The sequence below is a fragment of the Schistocerca americana genome, chromosome 1 (genome assembly GCF_021461395.2).
Source record: "Schistocerca americana isolate TAMUIC-IGC-003095 chromosome 1, iqSchAmer2.1, whole genome shotgun sequence".
NCBI lineage: Eukaryota > Metazoa > Arthropoda > Insecta > Orthoptera > Acrididae > Schistocerca > Schistocerca americana.
The window spans coordinates 1,157,967,644-1,157,994,276 of NC_060119.1; the positions used below are offsets into that span (position 1 = coordinate 1,157,967,644).

At 44.3% G+C, this 26,633-nt stretch overlaps 1 protein-coding gene across 1 annotated transcript in view; it reads right to left on the reverse strand.

The window, feature by feature from the left end:
- The window catches only part of LOC124597664, a 307,295-nt gene that overhangs the window by 71,110 nt on the left and 209,552 nt on the right, over positions 1-26,633 (reverse strand). The window contains exons 12-13 of the mRNA XM_047135951.1: positions 24,577-24,672; positions 22,365-22,506 (exon numbers count right to left, since the gene is read on the reverse strand). Coding sequence (XP_046991907.1) covers positions 22,365-22,506; positions 24,577-24,672 — 238 coding nt within the window. The remainder of the gene's footprint in view (positions 1-22,364; positions 22,507-24,576; positions 24,673-26,633) is intronic.

Below are 26,633 nucleotides of genomic sequence, written 5' to 3' on the forward strand. Positions count from 1 at the left end.
ATGTTAACAAATTTCTCTTCTTCAGAAACGCTTTCCTTGCCATTGCCAGCCTACATTTTATATCCTCTCTACTTCGACCATCATCAGTTATTTTGCTCCTCAAACAGCAAAACTCCTTTACTACTTTAAGTGCCTCATTTCCTAATCTAATTCCCTCAGCATCACCCGACTTAATTAGACTACATTCCATTATCCTTGTTTTGCTTTTGTTGATGTTCATCTTATATCCTTCTTTCAAGACACTGTCCATTCCATTCAACTGCTCTTCCATCTTTTCAGTAACAGTTATAAAATCTTTGTTAAAATAGTTCTGTAACACTATACATATCCGTCACCAATGTATCATTTACTCTTAATGCTATTTGTCCCTCTTCATGTCTGGTTCTACCAGTCTCCTACTTCACTATATCCCATATTGTCTTTATTTTGTTATCTGATATGACTATCGATTCCTTGTAATATATTTGCGTTGATGTCCGTATTACAGTCTTTAATATTTTCCAGTATTCTTGTAATGTGCTACAGCATCAGAACCGTTTCGGATTGATAGATACAGTTTTCTATTTGTTTTACAAGATACCTCTATTCCTTGAGTAATCTATGGCTTCTTTGTACACTATGCTCTAACCTTGGTTAGTTTTGGGGGAAAACAGTGTTCATGACATGAGCACTGTAAACACCACTCCAGTGAATGTCTCTGAGGAGTGTCCTAAAATAATCAATTTTTGGCTTATTGATTACCCTCTTGAGTTCAGATTTAACAATTTTATATCCTGTTCAGTATTAACATTTAACAGAGGGAACTGCATGTCATGGTCTGAGAGGCCATTGACTATTGGTTTTGTAATATAATTTTGTTCATTGGACTTTATCTATAAAGATATTATCAATGGCTGTTTGCGAGCAATTGGCTGCCCTAGTGGGGAACTTTACAGTGGGAATTAAGTTGAATGATAGTGTTACTACCTGAAATAAGTTCTTGTTGGGAGAGTCTTTAAGGAAATACACATTGAAGTCACCAGCAACCACTATTTCTTTGTTTTTGGTTGTTAAATGGGCCAGTACAGCTTCAAAGTGGTTTGTGAACAGATTAAAGTTACCTGCAGGTGCTCGATATACACTTAATATTATGAAGGATTTTTTGTGAAATTCTAGTTCTGTTGCACATGCTTCCATATGCTGTTCTAGGCAAAATTTATGAATGTCTATGTTCTTAAATTTATGACAGTTCCTGATGACTGTGGCAACTCCTCCTTTCTCCATTTCTGCTCTACAAAAATGACATGCTAGCCTAAATCCTATAACACTTAAAAGTTTTATACCAGTGGTCACATAATGTTCAGAGAGGCAGATTATGTCAGCTGGGTTTGAGGACTCTATTCATCTATGCAGATAATTAATTCCTTAATTTTATTTCTCAGTCCTCGGATATTTTGATGCAACAACGATAGCTGACATTTCACACTGACTGGGTAGAGTCGAAATTTCTGCCGACTGTTGAAAATTCTTAACCAACAGCTGTTTATGCTAATGTAATAAGCTAGAATTATGTTTTTTGGTTTCTTTCTCAAACTGAAGGTTTGTCTCAATCCTAACCTCTCTTAAAACTTGGTTTCTTTCTGTCCTCCCTACCCTAAAAAAGGGTCGTTTCTGAACCCTATAACCACTGGCATTTTATCACTCATGGCAGTGCCTCCCCCCTTTAACTTTCCTGCTATGTTCCCAGCCAGTTTACCCTTCCCTTTCCTGTTGAGGTGGATTCCAACCTTCTCCTGATAACATCAAGGTGGTGGTGGTGCTGCTGCTGCTGATGATGATGATTATGGCATTGATTGCTGGGAGTCCCCACCTGGGAAGTTCGGCCACTAAGTTGCAAGTTGATGCCACACAGTGGGTGACTTGAAGATTGATAATTACGAAATGATGATGACAACATGACACCTCATCCCCTAGCAGGGAAAATCTCTGATGCAGCCGGCAATTGAACCTGGGCCCACTGCATGGAAGTCAATGGGCTGGCCACTCAGCTAAGGGCGGACTGTCATCACAGTGTCTGATGACAACACACGAGAGAACATATACAATGATTATCACGTTGGAGGTTTCAACACATATTACAAACACCTGAGAAGGTACCCTAAACTGAAGGCTAAAAGCAGCATTAGAAGTGTGCTGGACTATGTGGCAAGAAAACAGAAGACAAAACAGTTTTCAAAGGAAATCATACACTTCAGTTATATCAACAAGCAGCATGCAATGTCGAAGTTTGATGACATGCAAGAACAGGGTTCTTCCCTTCGTTATTGATATTTACAACATTGGGATTTGGACGTAGCCAGAAACCTCATGTGTAAAAACTTTACAGCATCAGTGGGATTTATTACTAATTTGAAAAACGAATTTACGACAAAATCACATCACATATCAATTCTCCAAGCCCAAAAAGATAAGGACGACAAGGAATAGGTGATTCAAAGAGCAGAAACATTTGTTGCTGAAGTCAATGCACATGTCATGACAGAAAACATTCAAATTGGTTCTGTAAGGAAATGAGATCAGAGTCAATTCTACTATGAGCTTTCTTCCAAAAGAAATGGGAGAGAAACAACTGTCTCAACATTGCAATCAGTTAACAGTGCAACACAGAGCTACATGATCAATGTTGCTGTATCACAGGATGGACGACTGGCAGACAAACTGTACATACGCTCCCAAAAACCAAATGGAAAATTTGGACCCCATGTGTGAAGGTAAATAGAAAAACTGTGTCCTCCAAAAGTCTTCATAGATGCAAGTGTGAGCAGGAAGATTGTGAAAGAACACCTGAAGACTTTTTTCCATCAGTTTTGAATCCACATTTGCTGACAAAGTGACTAGTACTTTGTGACTCCTGGTCTGGACATGATGCTGAACAAGTACTACTGGAATCCTCTTGAGTAACAGACACAGATTTAAAAATAATTCCTCCTAAAACTACAAAATATGCACAACATCTGCATGTGTATTTCTTCATGAAAAATATAATATATGTCAAGAGAATTACAGACTTCACTAAACTACATTCCAGGAACATGCAGTGACTATTGCACGACACAATCTTTATCATGAAAATGCTTTCTGTCATTTGCAATCAATTATCTGTGGAAGTATATAGACCAATTCTTCATTAGATGTGGCAGAATGCTGGCTACAATATGTGAACAACTTCTACAATGTCACTGATTAGGCATTCAGCATGGATATTACAGAACGTGCAGTTATGTCATGTGCTCAACTTATTTTTCTTCAGTCCGCATTTCGTAGTCATTCATACTTCTTTGAGCATTATATTGAAAGTCCTCAATTGCATTTATAGTTAAGATATCTGCATTGCATTTGGCTTCTACAATGACGTCTGCAGTGACATCTAGAGCACTTTCCTTGTCATATTACCTGACTTGTCATCACAAAAATTTCATCTCCAGCAATTACAACACTTAACATCAATGGACAAAATTCAAGACCATTGTAAAACACGCTTTAGACAAGTAAATTCCGAGTAGAATTGTGAGGGATAGAAAAGACCCACCACAAGAAAAGAGAGGTTCACCACAAATTAAATGTAACCAAAGTCTCACAGAAAAAGAAAAACTTAACAAAGCCAAAATTAGCACTGTGCGTGAAGTGTTTAATGAATACTGTCTACCAATTTGACAGAAAATCCTAAGAAGTCCTGGTCTTATGTTAAATTCATAAATGGATCGAAGTCATCTGTCCAGGCACACTGTGACACAAAATACGACAAAACACAAAATATCTTTTGCCAAAACTGTTTCACAGAAGAAATTCGCACTATAGTTCCTCCTCCAAATCATAGCATGAACGAGAAAATGCCAGATATCAAAATAAGTGACCACGAGAAAGAAAAGCAATTGAAATCTCTCAACAGAAGGAAGGTTGGACCTGACAGGATACCATTTAGATTCTACACAGAGTATGCAAACGAGCTTGCCACTCGTCTAGCAGGAGGTTGGTTGGTTGGTTTGTGGGATTAAAGGGACCAGACTGCGATGGTCATCGGTCCCTTTTTCCAAAAAATTAAAACCGCCCAAAGAGAATAAAAACGAACAGCAGGAAAGACGTCAGACGACACGGGACAAGAAAGACTCAGACAGAGATCAGACAAAACAAATTAAAACACACAGAGAGTGACGGTGGTTGGCCGACCATAGAGAAAAAAAAGAGGAAAAGCCAACCACCAAGAACACATTAAAAACTCAGTTTAATATCAGAGGCTAAAAGCCAGAATCAACACTAACAAACATAAACACTCAGATTAAACGATAAAAACCCCCTGCCCGAATAAAACGCAAAACTAAGTCCACCATGGCAGAGTCATCTAGTAAAAGGGCAGGGAGCGTGTCTGCCTAAGCACAGTTAAAAGCGGACAAGTTAATAAAATGTGCACCACCATCAAAACCGCCCCGCAGCGACAGAGAGGCGGGTCCTCACGACGCAATAAATAACTGTGAGACAGTCGGGTGTGGCCAATGTGGAGCCGACAAAGAACAACTGAATCTCTGCGAGTGGCTCGCATGGATGACTGCCACACACGCGTCGTCGCCTTGAGAGAACGGAGTTTGTTTGGTGTGGGCAGATTGCGCCATTCAGTGTCCCAAAGCGAGAGAACTTCGCAGCGGAAGACTGCCCGCAAATCAGTCTACAGGAGGCCAATGTCCAGGGTGGGTTCACTGGTGGCCTGTTTGGCCAGGCGGTCAACATGTTCATTGCCCGGGATACCGACATGACCGGGGGTCCACACAAAGACCACAGAGCGGCCGCAACGGGCAAGAGAATGCAGGGACTGGTGGATAGCCTTCACCAGACGAGAACGAGGGAAACACTGGTCGAGAGCTCGTAAACCGCTCAGGGAATCGCTACAGATGACGAAGGACTCACTCCTGAGCAGGAGCAGATATACTCTAGGGCATGAAAGATGGCGACCAGCTCAGCAGTAAAAACGCCGCAGCCAGCTGGCAATGAATGTTGTTCATAGTGATCCCCTAGAGTCAGAGCACAACCGACACGACCAGCAACCATCGAGCCATCGGTGTAAACAACTCCAGAGCCCTGATACATGGCCAAGATGGAATAAAAGTGGCATCGGAAGGCCTCCGGAGGGACTGAGTCCTTTGGGCTCTGTGCCAAATCGAGCCGAAGGCAAGGGCGAGGCACACACTATGGGGGCGTGCGCAGAGGTGCCCAGAAAGGAGGTGGAACTGGGAAAAACCCAAGCCCAGAGAGGAGCTCTTTGACGCGTACGGCGATCGGACAACCCGACCGGGGCCGACGGTCTGGCAGATGGACGACTGACTGCGGGAACAGGACACGGTAATTTGGATGCCCGGGCAAGCTAAAAACATGGGCAGCATAATCCGCCAGTAAATGTTGGCGCCTCAGTCGCAGTGGAGGGACACCTGCCTCAACAAGTATGCTGTCCACAGGGCTGGTGCAGAGGGCACCAGTGGCAAGTCAGATCCCGCTGTGTAGTATTGGGTCCAGCACCCGCAATGCAGATGGGGATGCTGAGCCATAAGCCAGGCTCCCATAATCCAGACTGGACTGGATTAATGCCTGGTAGAGCCGCAACAGGGTAAATTGGTCGGCGCCCCAGCGGGTGTGGCTCAAGCATCTCAGAGCATTTAGATGCCGCCAACACGCCTGTTTAAGCTGCCGGATATGAGGCAGCCAAGTCAACCGGGCATCGAAAACCACCCCCAAAAACCTGTGTGATTCCACCACTGAAAGAAGTTCACTGGCAAGATAAAGCCGCGGCTCCGGGTGGACAGTACGTCGCTGGCAGAAATGCATAACGCAGGTCTTGGCTGCCGAAAACTGAAAACCACACGCTACAGCCCAAGACTGCGCCTTGCGGACTGCGCCCTGTAGCTGACGTTCAGCAGCTGCAATGCCAATAGAGCTATAGTAAAGGCAGAAGTCGTCAGCATACAGGGAAGCGGAGACAGAATTGCCCACGGCCACAGCGAGCCCGTTAATGGCTATTAAAAACAGGCAGACACTTAAAACAAAACCCTGTGGCACACCGTTCTCCTGGACGTGGGAGGAACTATATGAGGCCGCGACTTGCACGCGGAAGGTACGAGACGACAGAAAATTGCGGATAAAAGCGGCAGAGGACCTCGAAGACCCCATCCATGAAGCGTAGAAAGGATGTGATGGCGCCATGTCGTATTGTACGCCTTCCGCATGTCGAAAAAGACAGCGACCAGGTGCTGACGGCGGGCAAAGGCAGTACGGATGGCCAACTCAAGGCTCACCAGATTGTCGGTGGCGGAGCGGCCTTTATGGAACCCACCCTGAGACGGAGCCAGAAGGCCCCGAGACTCCAGTACCCAATTCAAGCGCCGGCTCACCATCCGTTCAAGTAACTTGCAAAGAACGTTGGTGAGGCTAATTGGATGGTAGCTGTCCACCTCCAGAGGGCTCTTTCCAGGTTTCAAAATGGGGGTGACAACACTTTCCCACCATTGCGACGGAAACTCCCCCTCGACCCAAAGACGGTTGTAAAGATCGAGGAGGTGCCGCTGGCAGTCCACTGAAAGGTGTTTCAGCATCTGACAGTGGATGCCATCTGGCCCAGGAGCGGTATCAGGGCAAACGGCTACGGCACTGCGAAATTCCCACTCACTGAATGGAGCATTGTAAGATTCTGGGAGGTGGGTGCGAAACAAAAGGCTCCGACGTTCCATCCACTCTTTAATGGAGCAGAAGGCCAGTGGGTAATTGGAAGAAGCGGAACTAAAAGCAAAATGCTCTGCCAAGCTGTTGGCAATTTCGTCGGAGTCTGCACAAACTGCTCCATTCAGTGAGAGCAAAGGGACGCTGACAGGGGTCCGATAGCCATAGAGGTGTTGGATCTTGGCCCAGACCTGCGATGGAGAGACATGGAGGCCAATGGTGGACACATACCGCTCCCAGCACTCCTGCTTGCTTTTGTGGATAAGGCAGGGTGCCCGCGCACGCATCCGTTTGAAGGTGATGAGGTGTTCAATGCAGGGATGTCGTTTGTGACGCTGTAGCGCCCGCCGGCGATCTTTAATCGCTGCAGCGATCTCAGGCGACCACCAAGGCACAGTCTGCCGCCGAGGGGACCCAGAGGAACGGGGAATGGCAGATTCGGCGGCAGTAATGATGCCGGTGGTGACCGATTGAACCACCACATCAATGTCATCATTAGAGAGAGGCTCAATAGCGGCAGTGGAGGAGAACAAGTCCCAGTCAGCCTTATTCATAGCCCATCTGCTAGGGCGCCCAGAAGAGTGACGCTGTGGTAGTGACAGAAAGATCGGAAAGTGGTCACTACCACACAGGTCGTCATGCACACTCCATTGGACAGACGAGAAGAGGCTAGGGCTACAGATTGAAAGGTCAATGGCGGGGTATGTGCATTGCACCACACTGAAGTGTGTGAAGGCACCATCATTTAAAAGCGAGAGATCGAGCTGCGACAATAAATGCTCAACGGTGGCGCCTCGACCTGTTGCCACTGACCCACCCCACAGAGGGTTATGGGCGTTGAAGTCGCCCAATAGCAAGAAAGGTGGCGGCAATTGGGTTATCAGCACAGCCAGGACATGCTGCGAGACATCACCATTCGGTGGAAGGTAAAGACTGCAGATGGTAACAGCCTGTGGCGTCCACACCCGAACAGTGACAGCCTCTAAAGGTGTTTGGAGAGGGACAGACTCGCTGTGCAGAGTGTGAAGGACATAGAGGCAGACGCCACCAGACACCCTTTCATATGCTGCCCAGTTCTTATAATAACCCCGATAGCCACGGAGGGCGGGGGTTCGCATTGCTGGAAACCAAGTTTCCTGAAGAGCAATGCAGAAGAAAGGGTGAAGGCTGATAAGTTGGCGGAGCTCAGCTAGATGGTGGAAGAAATCGCCGCAGTTCCACTGGAGGATGGTATTGTCCATGGCGGAGAAAGGTGTGACGGGACTGGGAAGGCAGATTACAGCGCTGGGTCACCTGCTGCCTCCGATGGAGCACCCGTGCAAGTGCTATCCATTGTGTCTGAGGGACCGGCGAGAGCGACGTCCTCAGCAGACGCAAGGATCTCCACGTCATCGTCAGACGCAGAGCTTTTAGGTAGTGGTGGAGTAGGTGCCACCACAGGTGTCTTGGTCTTACGGGTCTTCAAAGTCGTTTTCTCTCGCTGTTCCTTTGGTTGCCATTGTTGAGAGGGTTTATTGGAGTCAGTCTCCGGGACCGAAGAGGATCGCGAAGCCTGTCGACCAGCGACCTGTGGCTTCTTCAACCACTGGTTGGTGTCTGCTGTGCCGCTGGTAGGAAGCTGGGAAGGGAGTGACCCAAGGGATCCCTTCCGAGCGAGAGAAGCTGAAGAAGACTTATGCTTCTCCGGCTTAGAAGTGGGGACTGGTGTCCCCAGTGGTTAAGTGGGTGCTGCTCCCGAGGTAGATGGTGTGGGAGCAACAGCGAGAGAAGGGGCCCCCATCGTCAAGGGGGCAGGTGAGGTCCTCTGACTCTGAGAGCTGACTGTATGTCTTGCAGCTGAAGGAGCTGGAGCAGGAGTGACAGTGGAGGCATAAGATGACATCATGCGCACGGGATGTAGACGTTCAAATTTCCGCTTAGCCTCAGTGTAGGTCAGTCGGTCCAGGGTCTTATATTCCATGATTTTGCGTTCTTTCTGTAAGATACTGCAGTCCGGCGAGCAAGGGGAATGAAGCTCTCCACAGTTGACACAGACGGGAGGTGGAGCACATGGAGTATCGGGATGAGATGGGCGTCCACAATCTCGACATGTGAGGCTAGAAGTACAGCGAGAGGACATGTGACCGAACTTCCAGCACTTAAAGCACCGCATCGGGGGAGGGATATAGGGTTTGACGTCACATTGGTAGACCATCACCTTGACCTTCTCTGGTAATGTATCACCTTCGAAGGCCAAGATGAAGGCACCGGTAGCTACCTGATTGTCTCTCGGACCCCGATGAACGCGCCGGACGAAATGTACACCTCGGCGCTCTAAATTGGCGCGCAGATCGTCATCAGACTGCAAAAGTAGGTCCCGATGGAAAATAATACCCTGGACCATATTTAAACTCTTATGTGGGGTGATGGTAACGTTAACATCCCCCAACTTGTCACAAGCAAGTAACCTGCATGACTGGGTAGAGGATGCCGTTTTTATCAAAACTGACCCAGAGCGCATTTTGGACAAGCCCTCCACCTCCCCAAACTTGTCCTCTAAATGCTCTACAAAGAACTGAGGCTTCACGGATAGAAACGAGTCACCATCAGCTCTGGTACAGATGAGATACCAGGGCGAATACACGTCACTGTCATTCATTGCCTTTCGTTCCTCCCATGGTGTGGCCAGGGATGGGAACGATTTGGGGTCATAAACGTTAGCTTTAAAATGAGCCCTCGAACGCTTAGAGACTGCTGGTGGTTGGCCGCCAGCGAGAGATGATGTACCACGCTTCATTGCGGGTCATCCGCCCTGATGCCACCTACTCCGACCAAGGGCCCTCCCCATGGGCGCCACCCAGCCGCAGCAATAGCCACCTGGCAGGATGGCCATTGCCGGGAGTCCTGATGCCCCAGGGAGATGGGCATCTACTCCTTGGCATACGTGGGGAGTTAACGTCGCAGGCATCAGTAGAGCGATCCCTGTTTTGTCAGGGGGCTACAACCAACAGGGTACATGGCGGCCCCACCACAATGGACTGGCTACTGTGCTGGATCTTAGGTGCAAAAATGTCCAAGGTCGTTGTCGCAGTTAAAAGCAACACTGCAGAGTGCAGCGTGGTAATCGCACCCAGGGACTTATCCTCACCCAAGAGAAGGAAAACGAGCGGGACACCATTGCAACGAAGAAAAAGCCGGCTAAAGGTCTCAATGCACGACGGATACAGTGCACCATGTAAGGCGCGGCGCCCTTCCCCAATTGGCTCGCTCTTCGGAATAATTTAGAAAGATGGAGGTCAAACCTGAGAGGGGACCATCACATAAGGCCGAAACATGTGAGACACCTTTTAGTCGCCTCTTACGACAGGCAGGAATACTGCGGGCCTATTCTAACCCCCGAACCCACAGGGGGGGTGGGGGTGGGGGGGGGGGGGGGGGGGCTAGCAGGAGTGTACTGTAGATCTCTAGAAGTGCAAAGCATTCCTAATGACTGGAAAATAGCACAGGCCATTTTCGTTTCCAAGAAGGGTTGTCAAATAGGTGCACAAAATTATAGGCCTATACATCTGACGTTAGTCTGCTGTAGAATTTTGGAACATATTTCATGTTCACATATTACAGCATTTGTGGAGACTGAAAATCTCCTTTGTAGGACCCAACATGCATTTCAAAAACAATGACTGTGTGAAAAAGGGCTCACTTTGTTCATCCATTAGACACGGTAAGCAGTAGATATAGTCACCCAGGGTAGATACCGTGTTCCTTGACTTCCGGATGGCATTTGATACATTTCCACACTGCTGCCTAAGAACAAAAAAATACAAGTGTATAATACACGTCAGCTCGCCACCACCAAACACTCTCCTCACTGCATGCTGTGAGGGGGCATGGCTGCTGTGGCTATGCAGCCACATGAGCATTCATGCAATGTTCTGATCTTTCCTGTTTTTTTGTCTAAGCTACCAACAGATGCTTTCTCATCTCATCATTCCACCATTACCTAAACCTGCACAGAAGTGGTCCTGCACTCCTGAACCACTTCAGTTAGGGAAAGAAGTGCTGCCACCATTTACAGTGGACGTCAATGTAATGCAGCATGATGCCACAGTCGCAGCTTGTAAGGGGTCCACAACCCCTGGGTGTAAACGTGGACAAGGGAAAAAAAAATCTCAGATTTTTCCCAGATTTCCCGGTTAAAAATAAACTTTCTCCCGGATGAAAACACACTTTTTCCGTGTTATTAAATGACTGTATATTTTTCCCTGAAAACTGTAAAACTTACCAATCCTTTGAATGGTTTTGATTTTATACATAGGCGTAGAATTTCCCGGCACTTTAGAAAATGAAACTGAGGGAAGAAAACTACTTTTGGAAAGATTTTTGATGTGCAGCAACATGTACGCTGCGTATTTTCGTATTACGAAAGTGTAAATTCGAATTCCACCAAACACCGCATGTTACTTTCCGAACCATTGTAATCGAGATAGTGATGCGCTTTTGTAAGCCAGTCATAGCTCATGTCACGTGATCCCGCCAGCTGATGACAGCGGATATTGAGGCCACAAAACACGTGATGTAGTCAGCTAATAGCAGCACCACTGTTAAGTAGGGCAGATACACAGAAAGGAAAAGTTAATGTTTTAAATTAATATACATAGTGTTGCTACAAGAAAAGAAAAGCTTTCACATATAATGTTGAGATATCTTAAAATGTAACACACACAAAAAATATCACACAAATGTGCCAGTAATATTTTTAGGCGAGTCCAGTGACTTGTCCACAAAAGTTTTCCACAAATAAATTAGCTACCGCAGAGGAGAGAGAGCTTCCCGTAGCACTACATCAATTTGCTCATAATAACGACATGAATGTCTGATGTTCTGGGCTCGAAATATTTCTAAATGACTCGTCATCAAATGCTCTGTGATTTAAGAAATTCATCGTACATTCTTGCACATAGTTCAACTTGCGCAAAAGGAAAGTTACTTTGAAAGTAACACTTTTCAAACCATCATTCGCAATATTTTCCCGCAACCTGTTAGAAATAGGCTCATTTCAATAGTCGTCAGAGAGCACCAGATACAAAACACCAGAAGATCTTACATTATGTCATAAAAGAAAAAAGACATCAGAGGATACTCCAACAGCATTGGAATTTCGTGAAGCATACTAAAATGGCACATTTAAAGTGCATACTTCAAGAGCACATTCGTATGTCCAGATTCCAAATGAAATAGGCCTCGACCTGATATTAAGCTTTTCAGTTGGATTGCGGGATGTAAATTTTCTTGGAGTACCAGTACTGTATTAACTCATTTTTGATTCTTTATTATGGCATAATGCCATACGTGCTAGAAGATGAAAACATGCACTTGAAACACAGCATGCAGTTGAAATTAGCCAATAGTGTTGAACTAAACACTTTGTTTCGAACACATTGACTGCCACAGCGTAAAAGAATAATAAAAACCAAATTTATTTAGCAAACCGACAAAAACAACTTCATTGTTCTACAAGGCGATGTCAGAAAAGTGGAAATAAAATAAAATCTGAAACTAATAACGTATATTAGCCTTCCGTAATTATGTGAATGTATTTTAATTCTCTTGATAGCTTCCTGCCACAGAAATCCATTTTCTTTTCTTTTGACATGAGAGCAGTAAACGAAGAGGAAACAGCAAAATCACTAAATGTAAACAAGGGTCACGTGGAGACTACACACTTCCCCACTATAGCTCAGACTGCTCTGTGCATCAGCCTCGGATCTACGATATTTCAGAACTGGGGCAATACTAAGATAGTGCCTCCCCCCCCCCTCCCCTCCCTCGAGCGTTAAGAGATATGGCGTTAAAAATTTGAAAAAAATCGAATTTTCGAAAATATGTTCATTTTGTAGTGCACATCTTTCTGAAGAGTGTGATACATAAAACATATATGTTCGAGGAACGTAAGACATGTTATTTGGTCTTAAGTGTGCCAGAGTGCAGTGCCACGCCACTTCACACAGCATTCTTCCATCGCACGTCACTGTATTTCACTCCGTGGAATTGAAACATGTATATTATGTACTGGATGCCATCAAACCATATTCAGGGCAGTGGAAATTAAAATGTCCTGTGGTGCCTCTCCTGCTCCCAGTTGCCCGGTTTGACATCTTGCCCCTCCCTTTTAAAAAAAAAAAAAAAAAAAAAAAAAAAAAAAAAAAAAAAAAAAAAAAAAAAAAAAAAAAAAAAGAACTCGCAATTAATATTGGATGGTATTATTTGCAATCGGGAGAGCAAGAACTCTTCAGAAAATTTGCACCCTTTATTGCCTGTTAGTTAATAATTTCCTGTTTTGCGTGACATAAAATTAAATATAGGATACATAAAACGAGTAAAGGCCAGAGACAAGCAATACAGTACACATTTCTTCAATCCTTAGCTCCTAGCATTATTTTCTCTCTAATCTTGCTACAGCTTTACATGGCGTGATATCCTTTCTGTGAAAGAATCTGTTACCTCGTCAAATGTTTTGCTACATGAAAAATCGAAGTATTGCTGTTTAATACTGTGTAAGCTGTTACTACAAATAGTACTCAAGACTGGTGTGGTTTCTCGATCTGATTACATCTATTTTCTCACTGTCTGCTAGGTAAAACAAAATAGGCCTTTCTAAAACTGCATTGTAACGCACACCAAATAAATGAGACTGTTTTGGCACAAATGGTCATTTTTATATCACGACAGAATATAATTCATGAAGGCCTCTTAGGCCTACTACAAGCAAAAAGCTTGATGTTAGAAAATAGTTTCACATTTCATTCATACGCTATAGTTTCTCGAGCATGAGATCGAAAATTAATAGTTCGAGATTTTTATATAAATTTGAAATCTTCATATTCTTCCCTAATTTGTGTGATGTCCCCGTTTCTTCTCTTTCCCCGTTCTAACAAACAATCTTGTCATGACTAATTCTGGAACTATTCCTCCCTTTGTCAAAACTTATTCGCTGGTTAACTTCACTAACCCTGCCAGAATCACCAGTTTAGCTATACCTGATTATTCTCCGGTTAGGCGTTGTTATGTTCATACAAACCATTTTCCGCACTACTTCCAGAACAGAACTTACGCGGCTGCTAGACGAGGACTGTACTTACTAGTGTAGCGATTTGGCCAAAAATTTGACAAAATTTCATTTGCCTGGATACACCGAAGGGATAATACATAATCTATCTTGCCTGTTATTCCTGTTAGTCGTTTATTTCCACTCTCGTAGTCTGAAACCATGGATTTCCCTAGTAATTATAACAAAGCCGATCATTCGCAAACCCAATCAACCACATAATCAGACAGCAGTTGGCGACCGTAGGACCAAACTGCTGATGTCATCGGTCCCTAGGCTTACACACTACTTAATATAACTTAACTAACTTATGCTAAGGACAACACATACACACATGCCCGAGAGAGGCTTCGAACCTCCGACGGGGGCGGCCGCGCGAATCGTGACAAGTCGCGGCTACACCACGCGGCTATTGATTCATTCAGAAATCAACTTACAGAATGTGTTCAGAAACCAACAGGGATGCGCATCAAAATCATATGAGTAATCGATAGACTGTCCGACCGGTTGACTGTGCGATCTAACGCACGGCTTTCCGGGCGGGAAGGAGTGCCTGGTCCCCAGCACAAATCCGCCAGGTGGATGTGTGTCCAGGTCCAGTGAACCAGCCAGTCTGTGGATGGTTTTTAGGCAGTTTTCCATCTGCCTCAGCGAATGCGGGCTAGTTCCCCTTATTCCGCCTCAGTTACACTATGTCGGCAATTGCTGCGCAAACAAGTTCTCCATGTACGCGCACACCACCATTACTCTACCACGCAAACATAGGGGTTACACTCGTCTGGTGTGAGACGTTCCCTGGGGAGGCCACCAGTGGCCGAACCGCACAATAACCATGGGTTCGGTGTGGGGCGGCGGAGGGGTGAAGTGGACTGCGGTAGTCGTCGTGGGGTTGTGGACCATTGCGGCTGCGGCGGGTACGGAGCCTCATCATCGTTTCTAGGTCTCCGGTTAACATACAATACAATACATACAATCGATAGACCAATGTGCACTGGATGCTATGTGCTTTGTGAAAGGTTTTTTCTCCTCCAGAATATGATTTTGGTGCCCCCCCCCCCCCCCCTCCCTCATAGATCCGGCCCCGCTGCGCATGCGTGAATCTGGCATCTTGGATGCGGCAGTAAAATTTTTCCTGGTTGCATCTAGCTGCTTGCTGCGACTGCTTACACAGCCATACTTCTGTAGCCAGAAACGGGAGAAGGTACTACACATGCGCGACTCAACTGGGCATGTACTTCAGCCCACTCGTAACTGCTAAAACGAATCTAATGTAAACAGTTGTGACGTCACGCTCATCGGAGGCAATTTGTTGTTATGAAGCATTGTACAGTCTTCCTAAAGCCTTTGACACATTTTGCTGTTGGCAAACCCTTGTATGAGCACTGTGTTTAGTTGGTGTATATAGTACATTTCCTTTGCAATTATGGTTTATTTTCATTTTGTTTTCTTGTTCACGTTTTATTGTTGCAGTATTATTCTGCAGTAGCGGGACTCAGTAATATCCTTTGTTAGAGTATTGATTCTTACCAGTCAAAATTACACGAATTTAATTGAAAACTAAAACAATGAAAAATTCCCGGAATTCTAAAAAATTCCCGGGATTTTCCCGGTTCTCTCCCAGATGAAAAAATTCCCGGATTTTTCTAGGATCTCCCGGTTGTCCCAGGTTGTATACACCCTGGATCCCTTACTCAGAGATAAACACATTTTGCCTCGCACAGGTCAATGACAGGCAGAACCGACTGTCAAGTGCTGCGAGTGCTAAATGAGTGAATGTGATAGTAGTCTGGGCACAGGCATTGGTCAGTGAACATATCACAGTTGGAATGGCGGGACAAAGTATCCTGTGATTCAGTACTGGCTGAAAGTGTCCCCACAGCTACGGGTTGACCCTCAGTAAAACACCATACAGAATTGCAACCAGTAACATTACTGACCACTGTTCAACATTTTACAGTGTGTCAAATATTCATGTTCATGACAATCGTGATGGCCACTGGTTGGAGTGCAGTGAGGATTGTGTGTGTTAACCATTGTTATAGTGTGTGACAGTTTATAAAAGTACTAACCTGTGATGAGATTAACTGTAATCAGAAATGTAAGACGAAAGTAGTGTCTGCCTCAAATCGTGTCTAATCAAAATATATCACTCAAATAGTGTAAAATATCTTGGCATCGGTTATTGAAAAAAATCCTTTTCATTCTGTTTAACACTGCTGAGGAGCAGCATCCTAATTAGAAACAATTCCCACAGCAACTAAACCCAATTAGCACTTATGTATTAGGACACATCCACATCAAAATTAAATTTAGGTTGAAATTTAATCAGGAGTGTTTCAAGCTGTAATCACATAATGGAGCAAGTGAACAAACTGTCGATTCTGCTTTTGTATGTGGAGGAGATGAGGTCTAGACAGGAAATACACCAGAATTTGAAAGTTACATTAGTCAAATCAGTGGAACTGGCTAACATGCAGCTTCATGGCGACTGCAGGGAGCACTATTTATAGCATGTGAGATGTTCCCAATGCTTCCTGTTAGGGCATGGTGCCCCATGTGCAGAATCAGCATTGGTAGACTGTTTTACGTGCCTCTATTATGACTATACTGCTAGGCAGTGTACAGAATCTAGGTAGTGGATGACGAGGCACAGAGTATTAGTTGTTATTTTGTCATTGGAAGTGTGTGAATAGTTTGAACTAATTGTGTGTTGTACCTTATTGTGTGTGGGTAGTAAAGATTCTATGACTGCATAGTTTGGGACACAGGGTTTTGTACAGCAGGATGCAATGCAGGTTTCACTTAATGAAGTGGAATGGTCAAGAGTAGACATGACAGAGTTACAGAGGTGAATCATTGTTACGGATGAGCAGTTACCATTAGCCGGTCAGTCTGATCTTCAGATAGCTTCAGATAGCTCATTAGAGACTAGACACAAGTTTGGATAGGATAAGGATGGGAACCCCCCCATGAACCATGGACCTTGCCGATGGTGGGGAGGCTTGCGTGCCTCAGCGATACAGATAGCCGTACCGTAGGTGCAACCACAACGGAGGGGTATCTGTTGAGAGGCCAGACAAACGTGTGGTTCCTGAAGAGGGGCAGCAGCCTTTTCAGTAGTTGCAAGGGCAACAGTCTGGATGATTGACTGATCTGGCCTTGTAACAATAACCAAAACGGCCTTGCTGTGCTGGTACTGCGAACGGCTGAAAGCAAGGGGAAACTACAGCCGTAATTTTCCCGAGGGCATGCAGCTTTACTGTATGATTACATGATGATGGCGTCCTCTTGGGTAAAATATTCCGGAGGTAAAATAGTCCCCCATTCGGATCTCCGGGCGGGGACTACTCAAGAGGATGTCGTTATCAGGAGAAAGAAAACTGGCGTTCTACGGATCGGAGCGTGGAATGTCAGATCCCTTAATCGGGCAGGTAGGTTAGAAAATTTAAAAAGGGAAATGGATAGGTTGAAGTTAGATATAGTGGGAATTAGTGAAGTTCGGTGGCAGGAGGAACAAGACTTCTGGTCAGGTGACTACAGGGTTATAAACACAAAATCAAATAGGGGTAATGCAGGAGTAGGTTTAATAATGAATAGGAAAATAGGAATGCGAGTAAGCTACTACAAACAGCATAGTGAACGCATTATTGTGGCCAAGATAGATACGAAGCCCACACCTACTACAGTAGTACAAGTTTATATGCCAACTAGCTCTGCAGATGACGAAGAAATTGAAGAAATGTATGATGAAATAAAAGAAATTATTCAGATTGTGAAGGGAGACGAAAATTTAATAGTCATGGGTTCCTGGAATTCGAGTGTAGGAAAAGGGAGAGAAGGAAACATAGTAGGTGAATATGGATTGGGGGACAGAAATGAAAGAGGAAGCCGCCTGGTAGAATTTTGCACAGAGCACAACATAATCATAACTAACACTTGGTTTAAGAATCATGAAAGAAGGTTGTATACATGGAAGAACCCTGGAGATACTAAAAGGTATCAGATAGATTATATAATGGTAAGACAGAGATTTAGGAACCAGGTTTTAAATTGTAAGACATTTCCAGGGGCAGATGTGGACTCTGACCACAATCTATTGGTTATGACCTGTAGATTAAAACTGAAGAAACTGCAAAAAGGTGGGAATTTAAGGAGATGGGACCTGGATAAACTGAAAGAACCAGACGTTGTACAGAGATTCAGGGAGAGCATAAGGGAGCAATTGACAGGAATAGGGGAAATAAATACAGTAGAAGAAGAATGGGTAGCTTTGAGGGATGAAGTAGTGAAGGCAGCAGAGGATCAAGTAGGTAAAAAGACGAGGGCTAGTAGAAATCCTTGGGTAACAGAAGAAATATTGAATTTAATTGATGAAAGGAGAAAATATAAAAATGCGGTAAGTGAAACAGGCAAAAAGGAATACAAACGTCTCAAAAACGAGATCGACAGGAAGTGCAAAATGGCTAAACAGGGATGGCTAGAGGACAAATGTAAGGATGTAGAGGCCTATCTCACTAGGGGTAAGATAGATACCGCCTACAGGAAAATTAAAGAGACCTTTGGAGATAAGAGAACGACTTGTATGAATATCAAGAGCTCAGATGGAAACCCAGTTCTAAGCAAAGAAGGGAAAGCAGAAAGGTGGAAGGAGTATATAGAGGGTCTATACAAGGGCGATGTACTTGAGGACAATATTATGGAAATGGAAGAGGATGTAGATGAAGATGAAATGGGAGATACGATACTGCGTGAAGAGTTTGACAGAGCACTGAAAGACCTGAGTCGAAACAAGGCCCCCGGAGTAGACAATATTCCATTGGAACTACTGACGGCCGTGGGAGAGCCAGTCCTGACAAAACTCTACCATCTGGTGAGCAAGATGTATGAAACAGGAGAAATACCCTCAGACTTCAAGAAGAATATAATAATTCCAATCCCAAAGAAAGCAGGTGTTGACAGATGTGAAAATTACCGAACAATCAGTTTAATAAGCCACAGCTGCAAAATACTAACACGAATTCTTTACAGACGAATGGAAAAACTAGTAGAAGCCAACCTCGGGGAAGATCAGTTTGGATTCCGTAGAAACACTGGAACACGTGAGGCAATACTGACCTTACGACTTATCTTAGAAGAAAGATTAAGGAAAGGCAAACCTACGTTTCTAGCATTTGTAGACTTAGAGAAAGCTTTTGACAATGTTGACTGGAATACTCTCTTTCAAATTCTGAAGGTGGCAGGGGTAAAATACAGGGAGCGAAAGGCTATTTACAATTTGTACAGAAACCAGATGGCAGTTATAAGAGTCGAGGGACATGAAAGGGAAGCAGTGGTTGGGAAGGGAGTAAGACAGGGTTGTAGCCTCTCCCCGATGTTGTTCAATCTGTATATTGAGCAAGCAGTAAAGGAAACAAAAGAAAAATTCGGGGTAGGTATTAAAATTTATGGAGAAGAAATAAAAACTTTGAGGTTCGCCGATGACATTGTAATTCTGTCAGAGACAGCAAAGGACTTGGAAGAGCAGTTGAATGGAATGGACAGTGTCTTGAAAGAAGGATATAAGATGAACATCAACAAAAGCAAAACAAGGATAATGGAATGTAGTCTAATTAAGTCGGGTGATGCTGAGGGAATTAGATTAGGAAATGAGGCACTTAAAGTAGTAAAGGAGTTTTGCTATTTGGGGAGCAAAATAACTGATGATGGTCGAAGTAGAGAGGATATAAAATGTAGGCTGGCAATGGCAAGGAAAGCGTTTCTGAAGAAGAGAAATTTGTTAACATCCAGTATTGATTTAAGTGTCAGGAAGTCATTTCTGAAAGTATTTGTATGGAGTGTAGCCATGTATGGAAGTGAAACATGGACGATAAATAGTTTGGACAAGAAGAGAATAGAAGCTTTCGAAATGTGGTGCTACAGAAGAATGCTGAAGATTAGATGGGTAGATCACATAACTAATGAGGAAGTATTGAATAGGATTGGGGAGAAGAGAAGTTTGTGGCACAACTTGACCAGAAGAAGGGATCGGTTGGTAGGACATGTTCTGAGGCATCAAGGGATCACCAATTTAGTGTTGGAGGGCAGCATGGAGGGTAAAAATCGTAGAGGGAGACCAAGAGATGAATACACTAAGCAGATTCAGAAGGATGTAGGTTGCAATAGGTACTGGGAGATGAAAAAGCTAGCACAGGATAGAGTAGCATGGAGAGCTGCATCAAACCAGTCTCAGGACTGAAGACCACAACAACAACAACAAGGATGGGAAAGGAAATGAGCACTAGTCTTTCCAAATGAAACATACCAACATTTGCTTTAATCAATTTAGGGGTACTACAGGAAACCTAGGTCTGCATGACCAGTCAGGTCTGAATCTACTAATCCTGAATGGGAGTCCAGAGTCTTATCCACTGTGTCGCACTGCTCAATCTCAGAGAATATGTACTGTTAAGAGAACATTTTTTCTGTTCTACGTTTCACTGAGGGAACTGGATATCCATGCTACATTTCATAAGCCTAAATTAAATGATGTACAATAAATGCTCAGGGGTGGAACCTGATTGTTTCATCTCAATACCCCACTTACATCCTCTCTTACCTTTAGATTTAGGTGTACAGTTTCAGCATATTTGCAATCCAGGTGTCTCAGCCAAGAGTCTGTTCTCTATATGCAAAATGATCCCTCATCACTATGACTCCAGTCATTAAAACCTGCAACATATTGCAACACTCCCCCTCCCCCACACACAAACTCACATTCATTCTCCTCTAATAGGACATTTGTGATTCCTTGATGTGTCAGAATGTGTCCTATCAACTGATCTCTTCTTTTAATCAAGTTGGGCCACGTATTTCTTGTCTCCCAGTTTTTGTTCAGTGCCTATTCATTAATCATGTGATCTACACATCTAATCTTCCCCATTCTTCTGTAGCGCGACATTTCAAAATCCTCTATTTTCTTCATGTATAAACTGTTTGTTATCCATGTTTCACTTCCATATATGGTTGTACTCCAGGCAAATACTTTCAGGAAAGACTTCCTAACACTCAGATCTATATACGATGTTAAGAAATGTCTCTTCTTCAGAAATGTTTTTCTTGCCATTGACAGTCTACATTTTATATCCTCTCTACTTCAGCCATCAGTTACTTTGCTGCCCAAATAGCACAACTAATCTACTACTTTCATAGTCTCATTTCCTAATCTGATTCCCTAAGCATCACCTGATTTAATTTGACTGCATTCCATTATCTTTGTTTTTGATTTTCTTGATGTTCATCTTACATCCTTGTTTCAAGACACTGTCTACTGCATTCAACTGAGCTTCCAAACCCTCTGCTGTCACTGATAGAATTACAAATTTTTCTTTGGTTTCCTTTACTGCATTCCCAGTGTACAGACTGAGTAACATTGGGGATAGGCTACAACCCTGTCTCACTTCCTTGTCCACCACTGCTTCCCTTTCATGTACCTCAACTCTTGTAACTGCCACCTGATTTCTGTGAAAGTTATAAATAGCCTTTCACTCCCTGTATTTTACCCCTGCTACAACAGAATTTCAAAGAGTGTTCCAATTAACCATTTCAAAAGCCTTCTCCAAGTCTACAAGTGCCATAAATGTAAATCTGCCTTCCTTTAACCGATAATTCAAGAGAAGTTGTAGGGTCAGCATTGCCTTGGGTGTTCCTACATTTCTTCAGAATCTAAATTGATCTTCCCTGAGATTTGCTTCTACTAGTTTCTCCATTCTTCTTTAAAGAATTTGTGTTAGTATTTTGTAACCACGACTCATTAAACTGACAGTTCGGTAATAAATCACACTTGTCAGTACATGCTTTTTTTCGGAACTGGACTTCTTATTTTCTTCTCCCATCCTTACCTGGCCAAATTGCCACTGATGGCCATCTTGTCTTTGCCTCCAAAAGCTTGTGATTTTGTATCTTTCAACACTGCGAGAACAAAATACAAAACAAAAACCGCATGTAACAACATTTGACATTTTAGTTAGCATGACATCTTACTTTTGTATTAGCAACAATGTAGGAAAAAAAGTATTGCTACTTACATTAAGTTGCAGACAGGTAAAATTAAAACACACTTAAGCAAAGCTTTCAGCCATAGCCTTCACCAGCAAAAGAGAAACAAAAAAATACACACCATTCATACATACAAGCAAGCATACCCCACACACAAAAGACTGCTCAGGCCGGAATGCTGTAGCAATCTATCTTTTCCTACAGTGTTGATATTCCTTTGTGGAGTTTCCATTGTTAGCATTAGCAGCTTATTTGTCTAAGGTCCACTTTAAAATGAAAATCCTACTTATTAGTTGTACTTTCTTTCATGAATTGTAAGAGTGTCTCTCAGAATGAAGCAGCTGAAAGAATCAACCAGTCATTATCATACATGAAGTTTCACTTTTGAAAATGCAATCACAAGTACACAGAGATAATTTTAATTAAAATAATTATTTGAGTATTCTGTGGCAGCAGCATGGAATTTTTGACTCCAATATCAGATAAAAAATCAGATACTGTTACTTACCAATGGGTCTAAATTTTGCAGCAGTCTTAAATATCAACAGGATATTTTCTGAGAATTGCCCATTTTCTTCATATATCACTGACATTAAGGAGTTAAGAGCCTCTTGACTGAAGATTGTGTGTGGGCAAGAATTCACAAGTTCCTGCCAGAAATATAAGAAGTATGCTGTTAGATAAAAAAATAAAGAGAATTTTACAGTCAAGCCAGAACTGATTATGTACTCCTTTTTTACAGCTGATCATGAAAACTTGGAGTAAAATATGATTTTCTTTTTAAAATTCAACAAAAGGCATTTACAGATGAAGTTTACTATCATAAACAGATACAAATTAAGATATGAATGTGTCTGAAAACTCATAAATTGAGGATACAGCTACACATACATAGCTGGGAACACACAAAAAATAGGTTTATAATATGGGAAGGTAACTCTGAAACCAGGTTCAGAGGACAGCACGATGCTGACCAGCTGTGGCGTCATCCTCTGCCATAGGGTGTCACACAGACACAGTATGGAGGAACATGGGGCCAGCACACAGTTCTCATGACTGTTGTCGGCTTTCCAAACTTTGGGTTCACTACTTCTTAATCAAATAGCTCCTCAATCAGCGTCACGACTGGTCCCTGTTCCAGTCCTCCCACCAAGGAATATTCCTTGGCAACATCGGCAATTGAGTCCGGGGCGTCTGCACAGCCATCAGCCATGTTGACCAGTTAGCTAAAGTGCCAGACAATGTTTGGCATAGAATTACACATTTTTTGTGTTTGTGTGTTCCATATTTATTCCTTTTCATCTTTGTCAGAAGCTATTACATATTCCATTATTGCAGTAAATGGTTTGCCTCTTTTAACTATTTAGAATTGCCATGACGCCCTTATTTTCTGTGCTTGTGCAAAAACTGAGCATTGTAAACCAAAAAAAGAAAAAAAAAAAAAAAACATCCTAACAATCATAGATGAAGCTCCCTCTTGCCATGATACATAAAAACTTGTCTATGGCACTTTTGAAGAGAGAGCTTATGGAATACTTGATCCACAACTACGAGAATAACAAGTGGGCTTTAGGAAGGGAAGGTCTTCCACAGAACAAATACTAAATCTAAAGAATACAAATGAGGATAATCAGAAACTTGAAATATGTGATAACTCTTACGGTTTTAAAAAGGCCTATGACTCAACTGATAGAAATGCATTCATCAACAATACAATACAATACAATACAACATCATAAAGGAATTTTGACTCAATAGTAAAACAACAGAAATAGTTAAAGGAACTTTAACAAACACAACATCTAAAGTAAAAACCTATCAAAATCTTTTCAAATCAAATCAGGATGGTTTGTTAGCTCTGCATTTCAACTGTGTATTACAGAAGGTAGTGACAAAATGGAGGAAATCTATCCATACTAAAGGTGTTCAACTAGGAAGAAACCCAAATACAATCACCACAGACTGTCTAGCTTTTGCTGATGATGCAGCATTAATTACCAACTCATTGGATAGTGCCAAGAAACAAATCACAGAACTACAGAAATAAGCAGGAAACATAGGACTAACAATTACATTTGAAAAAACACAGTTCATGACAATTATCAAAGATGTCTGCCCCCCCCCCCCCACCCCCAAAAAAATTCATAACAGAATACCCAAAACAAACTGTTTTAAAAACCAGGAACTACAGACTCACTCAAATGACTGAGTGCTTTCTGCAGAAGAGACTGCTTTTGTTGAATTTCAAGGTCTGTGAAGCAAATAGAGACATCTAAATTCAGCATCCCAAAAGGAAATGCTCACTCCTATACTCCTTAGAATCTACACTAATAATTAGTGATGCCCACTTATGTAACTACACTGATCACACCACATTTAATATGCAAGTGTGTAGAATAATATTAAGCAACACCATTAGCTGTTACTAGAAATGATTGCACTTTTAGTACCATCCTCCTTGGGATATTTTTGTTAATGTTTGTGACATCCTGTAAGTTATAGTATGCTTCTGACATGACAAATAAATTCTGCAAACAAATAAGCACTTGACAGATCATTTATTTTATATGTATGTATACACCACTCCGTACGAATGTTCTTTCCATAACTGTTTAGTTTACAACAAGGATTTTCTAATGTAGTTCTAGTAATATGTCTCCAAGTTGACAGGGTTTTCATTAAAAAAGATGGATAGAAAATGATGAAAATACAACACATACCTGTACAAAGAGCAATGAATCCTTTATTTTACTGCAGATCTCAGCATCAAGCCCATTTTCAGAAAAAACTGCGTCTGCAATGCATTTTATCAGCATCTGTAAAAACAAAATGAATTAATTGTGGAGCTCACAGCTCAGTGCAAGCCTCCCTAACTGACAACACACAGGCAGCTGGCACATCTAGTTAGTATTGGACCACTGTAACAGATTTACTTTTTCTGCATGATTTAATTGTTTTTCATTAGTAGCTGTAGAAGTGTCAAAGAATTATCTTCATTATTGTTATCAGATGTGTACATGATGAATGGAATGTGAATTGTGTAGTTAACTAACTAAACATGTTAACGCACATGCTAACATGCAAATTTAGGTGTGAAAAACTTTAGTAGTTTGTCCCACAGGAGGACGACATACTTAGTAACTATTAAAACTAGGGCCAACTAGCAAAGGTTGGAAAAATAGAAAATACGCCAAAAGTTATCGCAAACCATGCAACTTCATAATATTCTAAACAGAAATCTTGGGATAGGTACAGGGAATAAGAGTGGGAGGGAGAGGGAGAGGGAGAGGGAGAGGGAGAGGGAGAGGGAGAGGGAGAGAGAGAGAGAGAGAGAGAGAGAGAGAGAGAGAGAGGAAGGGTAAGGAGAGGGAGGGTAAGGAAAGGGATTGGAAGGAAAGGGAGGCTAAGGAAAGAGATTTGAAGGAAAGGGAGGGTAAGAAGGAAGGGGAGGGTGAGGAAATGGATTGGAAGGAAAGGGACTGGAAGGAAAGGGATTGGAAGGAAATGGAGGGTGAGGAAAGGGATTCGGAGAGGGGAGTGTCCCGGAGAGGGGAGTGTCCCCAAGAGGGGGGTGCCCCCGAGGGGAGGGGGGACGGGACGAAGGGGACCTGAGAGGGGTGGGCCACGAGAGGGGTGGGCCACGAGGAGAGTGGGCCATGAGGAGGGTGCGGTTGGATACGAGGAGGGTGGGGTGGAACACGAGGAGGGTGGAGTGGAACACGAGGAGGGTGGGATGGGCCACGAGGATGCTGGGGTGGGCCACAAGGATGCTGGGGTGGGCCACGAGATGGGTGGGGTGGGCCACGAGATGGGTGGGGTGGGCCACGAGATGGGTGGTGTAAGCCACGAGGAGGGTGGAGTGGACCATGAGGAGGGTGGGGTAGGCCACAAGGAGTGGGGGCCATGAGGAGCGGGGGGCACAAGGAGCGAGGGCCACGAGAGGGTGGGCCACGACGAGAGGGTGGACCACGACGAGAGGGTGGGCCATGAACGGGTGGGCCAGACGGCGCACCAGAGGGGGTGCAAGAGGGGGCACGAGAGGGGGCGCAGAGGGGATGGCAGGGCGCGTGGAGGGAGGGGCTGGGGTGGGGAGGGGAGGGAGGGGCCTGAGAAGGGAGGCGAGGGGCCTGGGAGGAGAGGCGAGGGGTTTGGGACGGGAGGGGAGGCGTGGGGTATGGGAGGGGAGGGGAGGTGAGGAGCCTGGGAGGGGAGGGGAGGGAGGAGCCAGGGAGTGGAGGAGAGGGATCGTGAAGGGGAGGGGAGGGAGGGGCCGGGGAGGGGAGGGGTGAGGCGTCAGGGAGGGGAGGACAGAGAGGGAAATGAGGAGGAAGGAGCTGGGGAGGGGAGAGGAATTGCTGAGGAGGGGAGGGAAGGAGGCCAGAGTGGGGATAGGAGGGTCAGGGGGAGGGGTGTATCCGGTTAGGGGCTAGGGGAGGGTCAGGTGAGGGGAGGGGACGAAAAGGGCCAGTGTGGGGAAGGGCTGGTGAAGGAAGGGGCCAGCGAGGGGAGAGGCCGGTGTGGGGAAAGGCCGGTGTGGGGAGGGTCCAGCGTGGGTAGTGGCCTGCGAGGGGTGGAGCCGGCGTGGGGAAGGGAGGGGCCGTCGAAAGGAGGGGAGGGGCCACCAGGGGAGGGTAGGGCCCACTGAGGAGAGGGGAGGGGCCACCGAGGGGTTGGGCCCCAGAGGGGGGCCGCCTAGGGAGAGGAGCGGCCGCCGAGGGGAGGAGGGAGCGGCCGGCGAGGGGAGGAGGGAGGGGCGTGCGAGGGGTGTGGCCGGCGA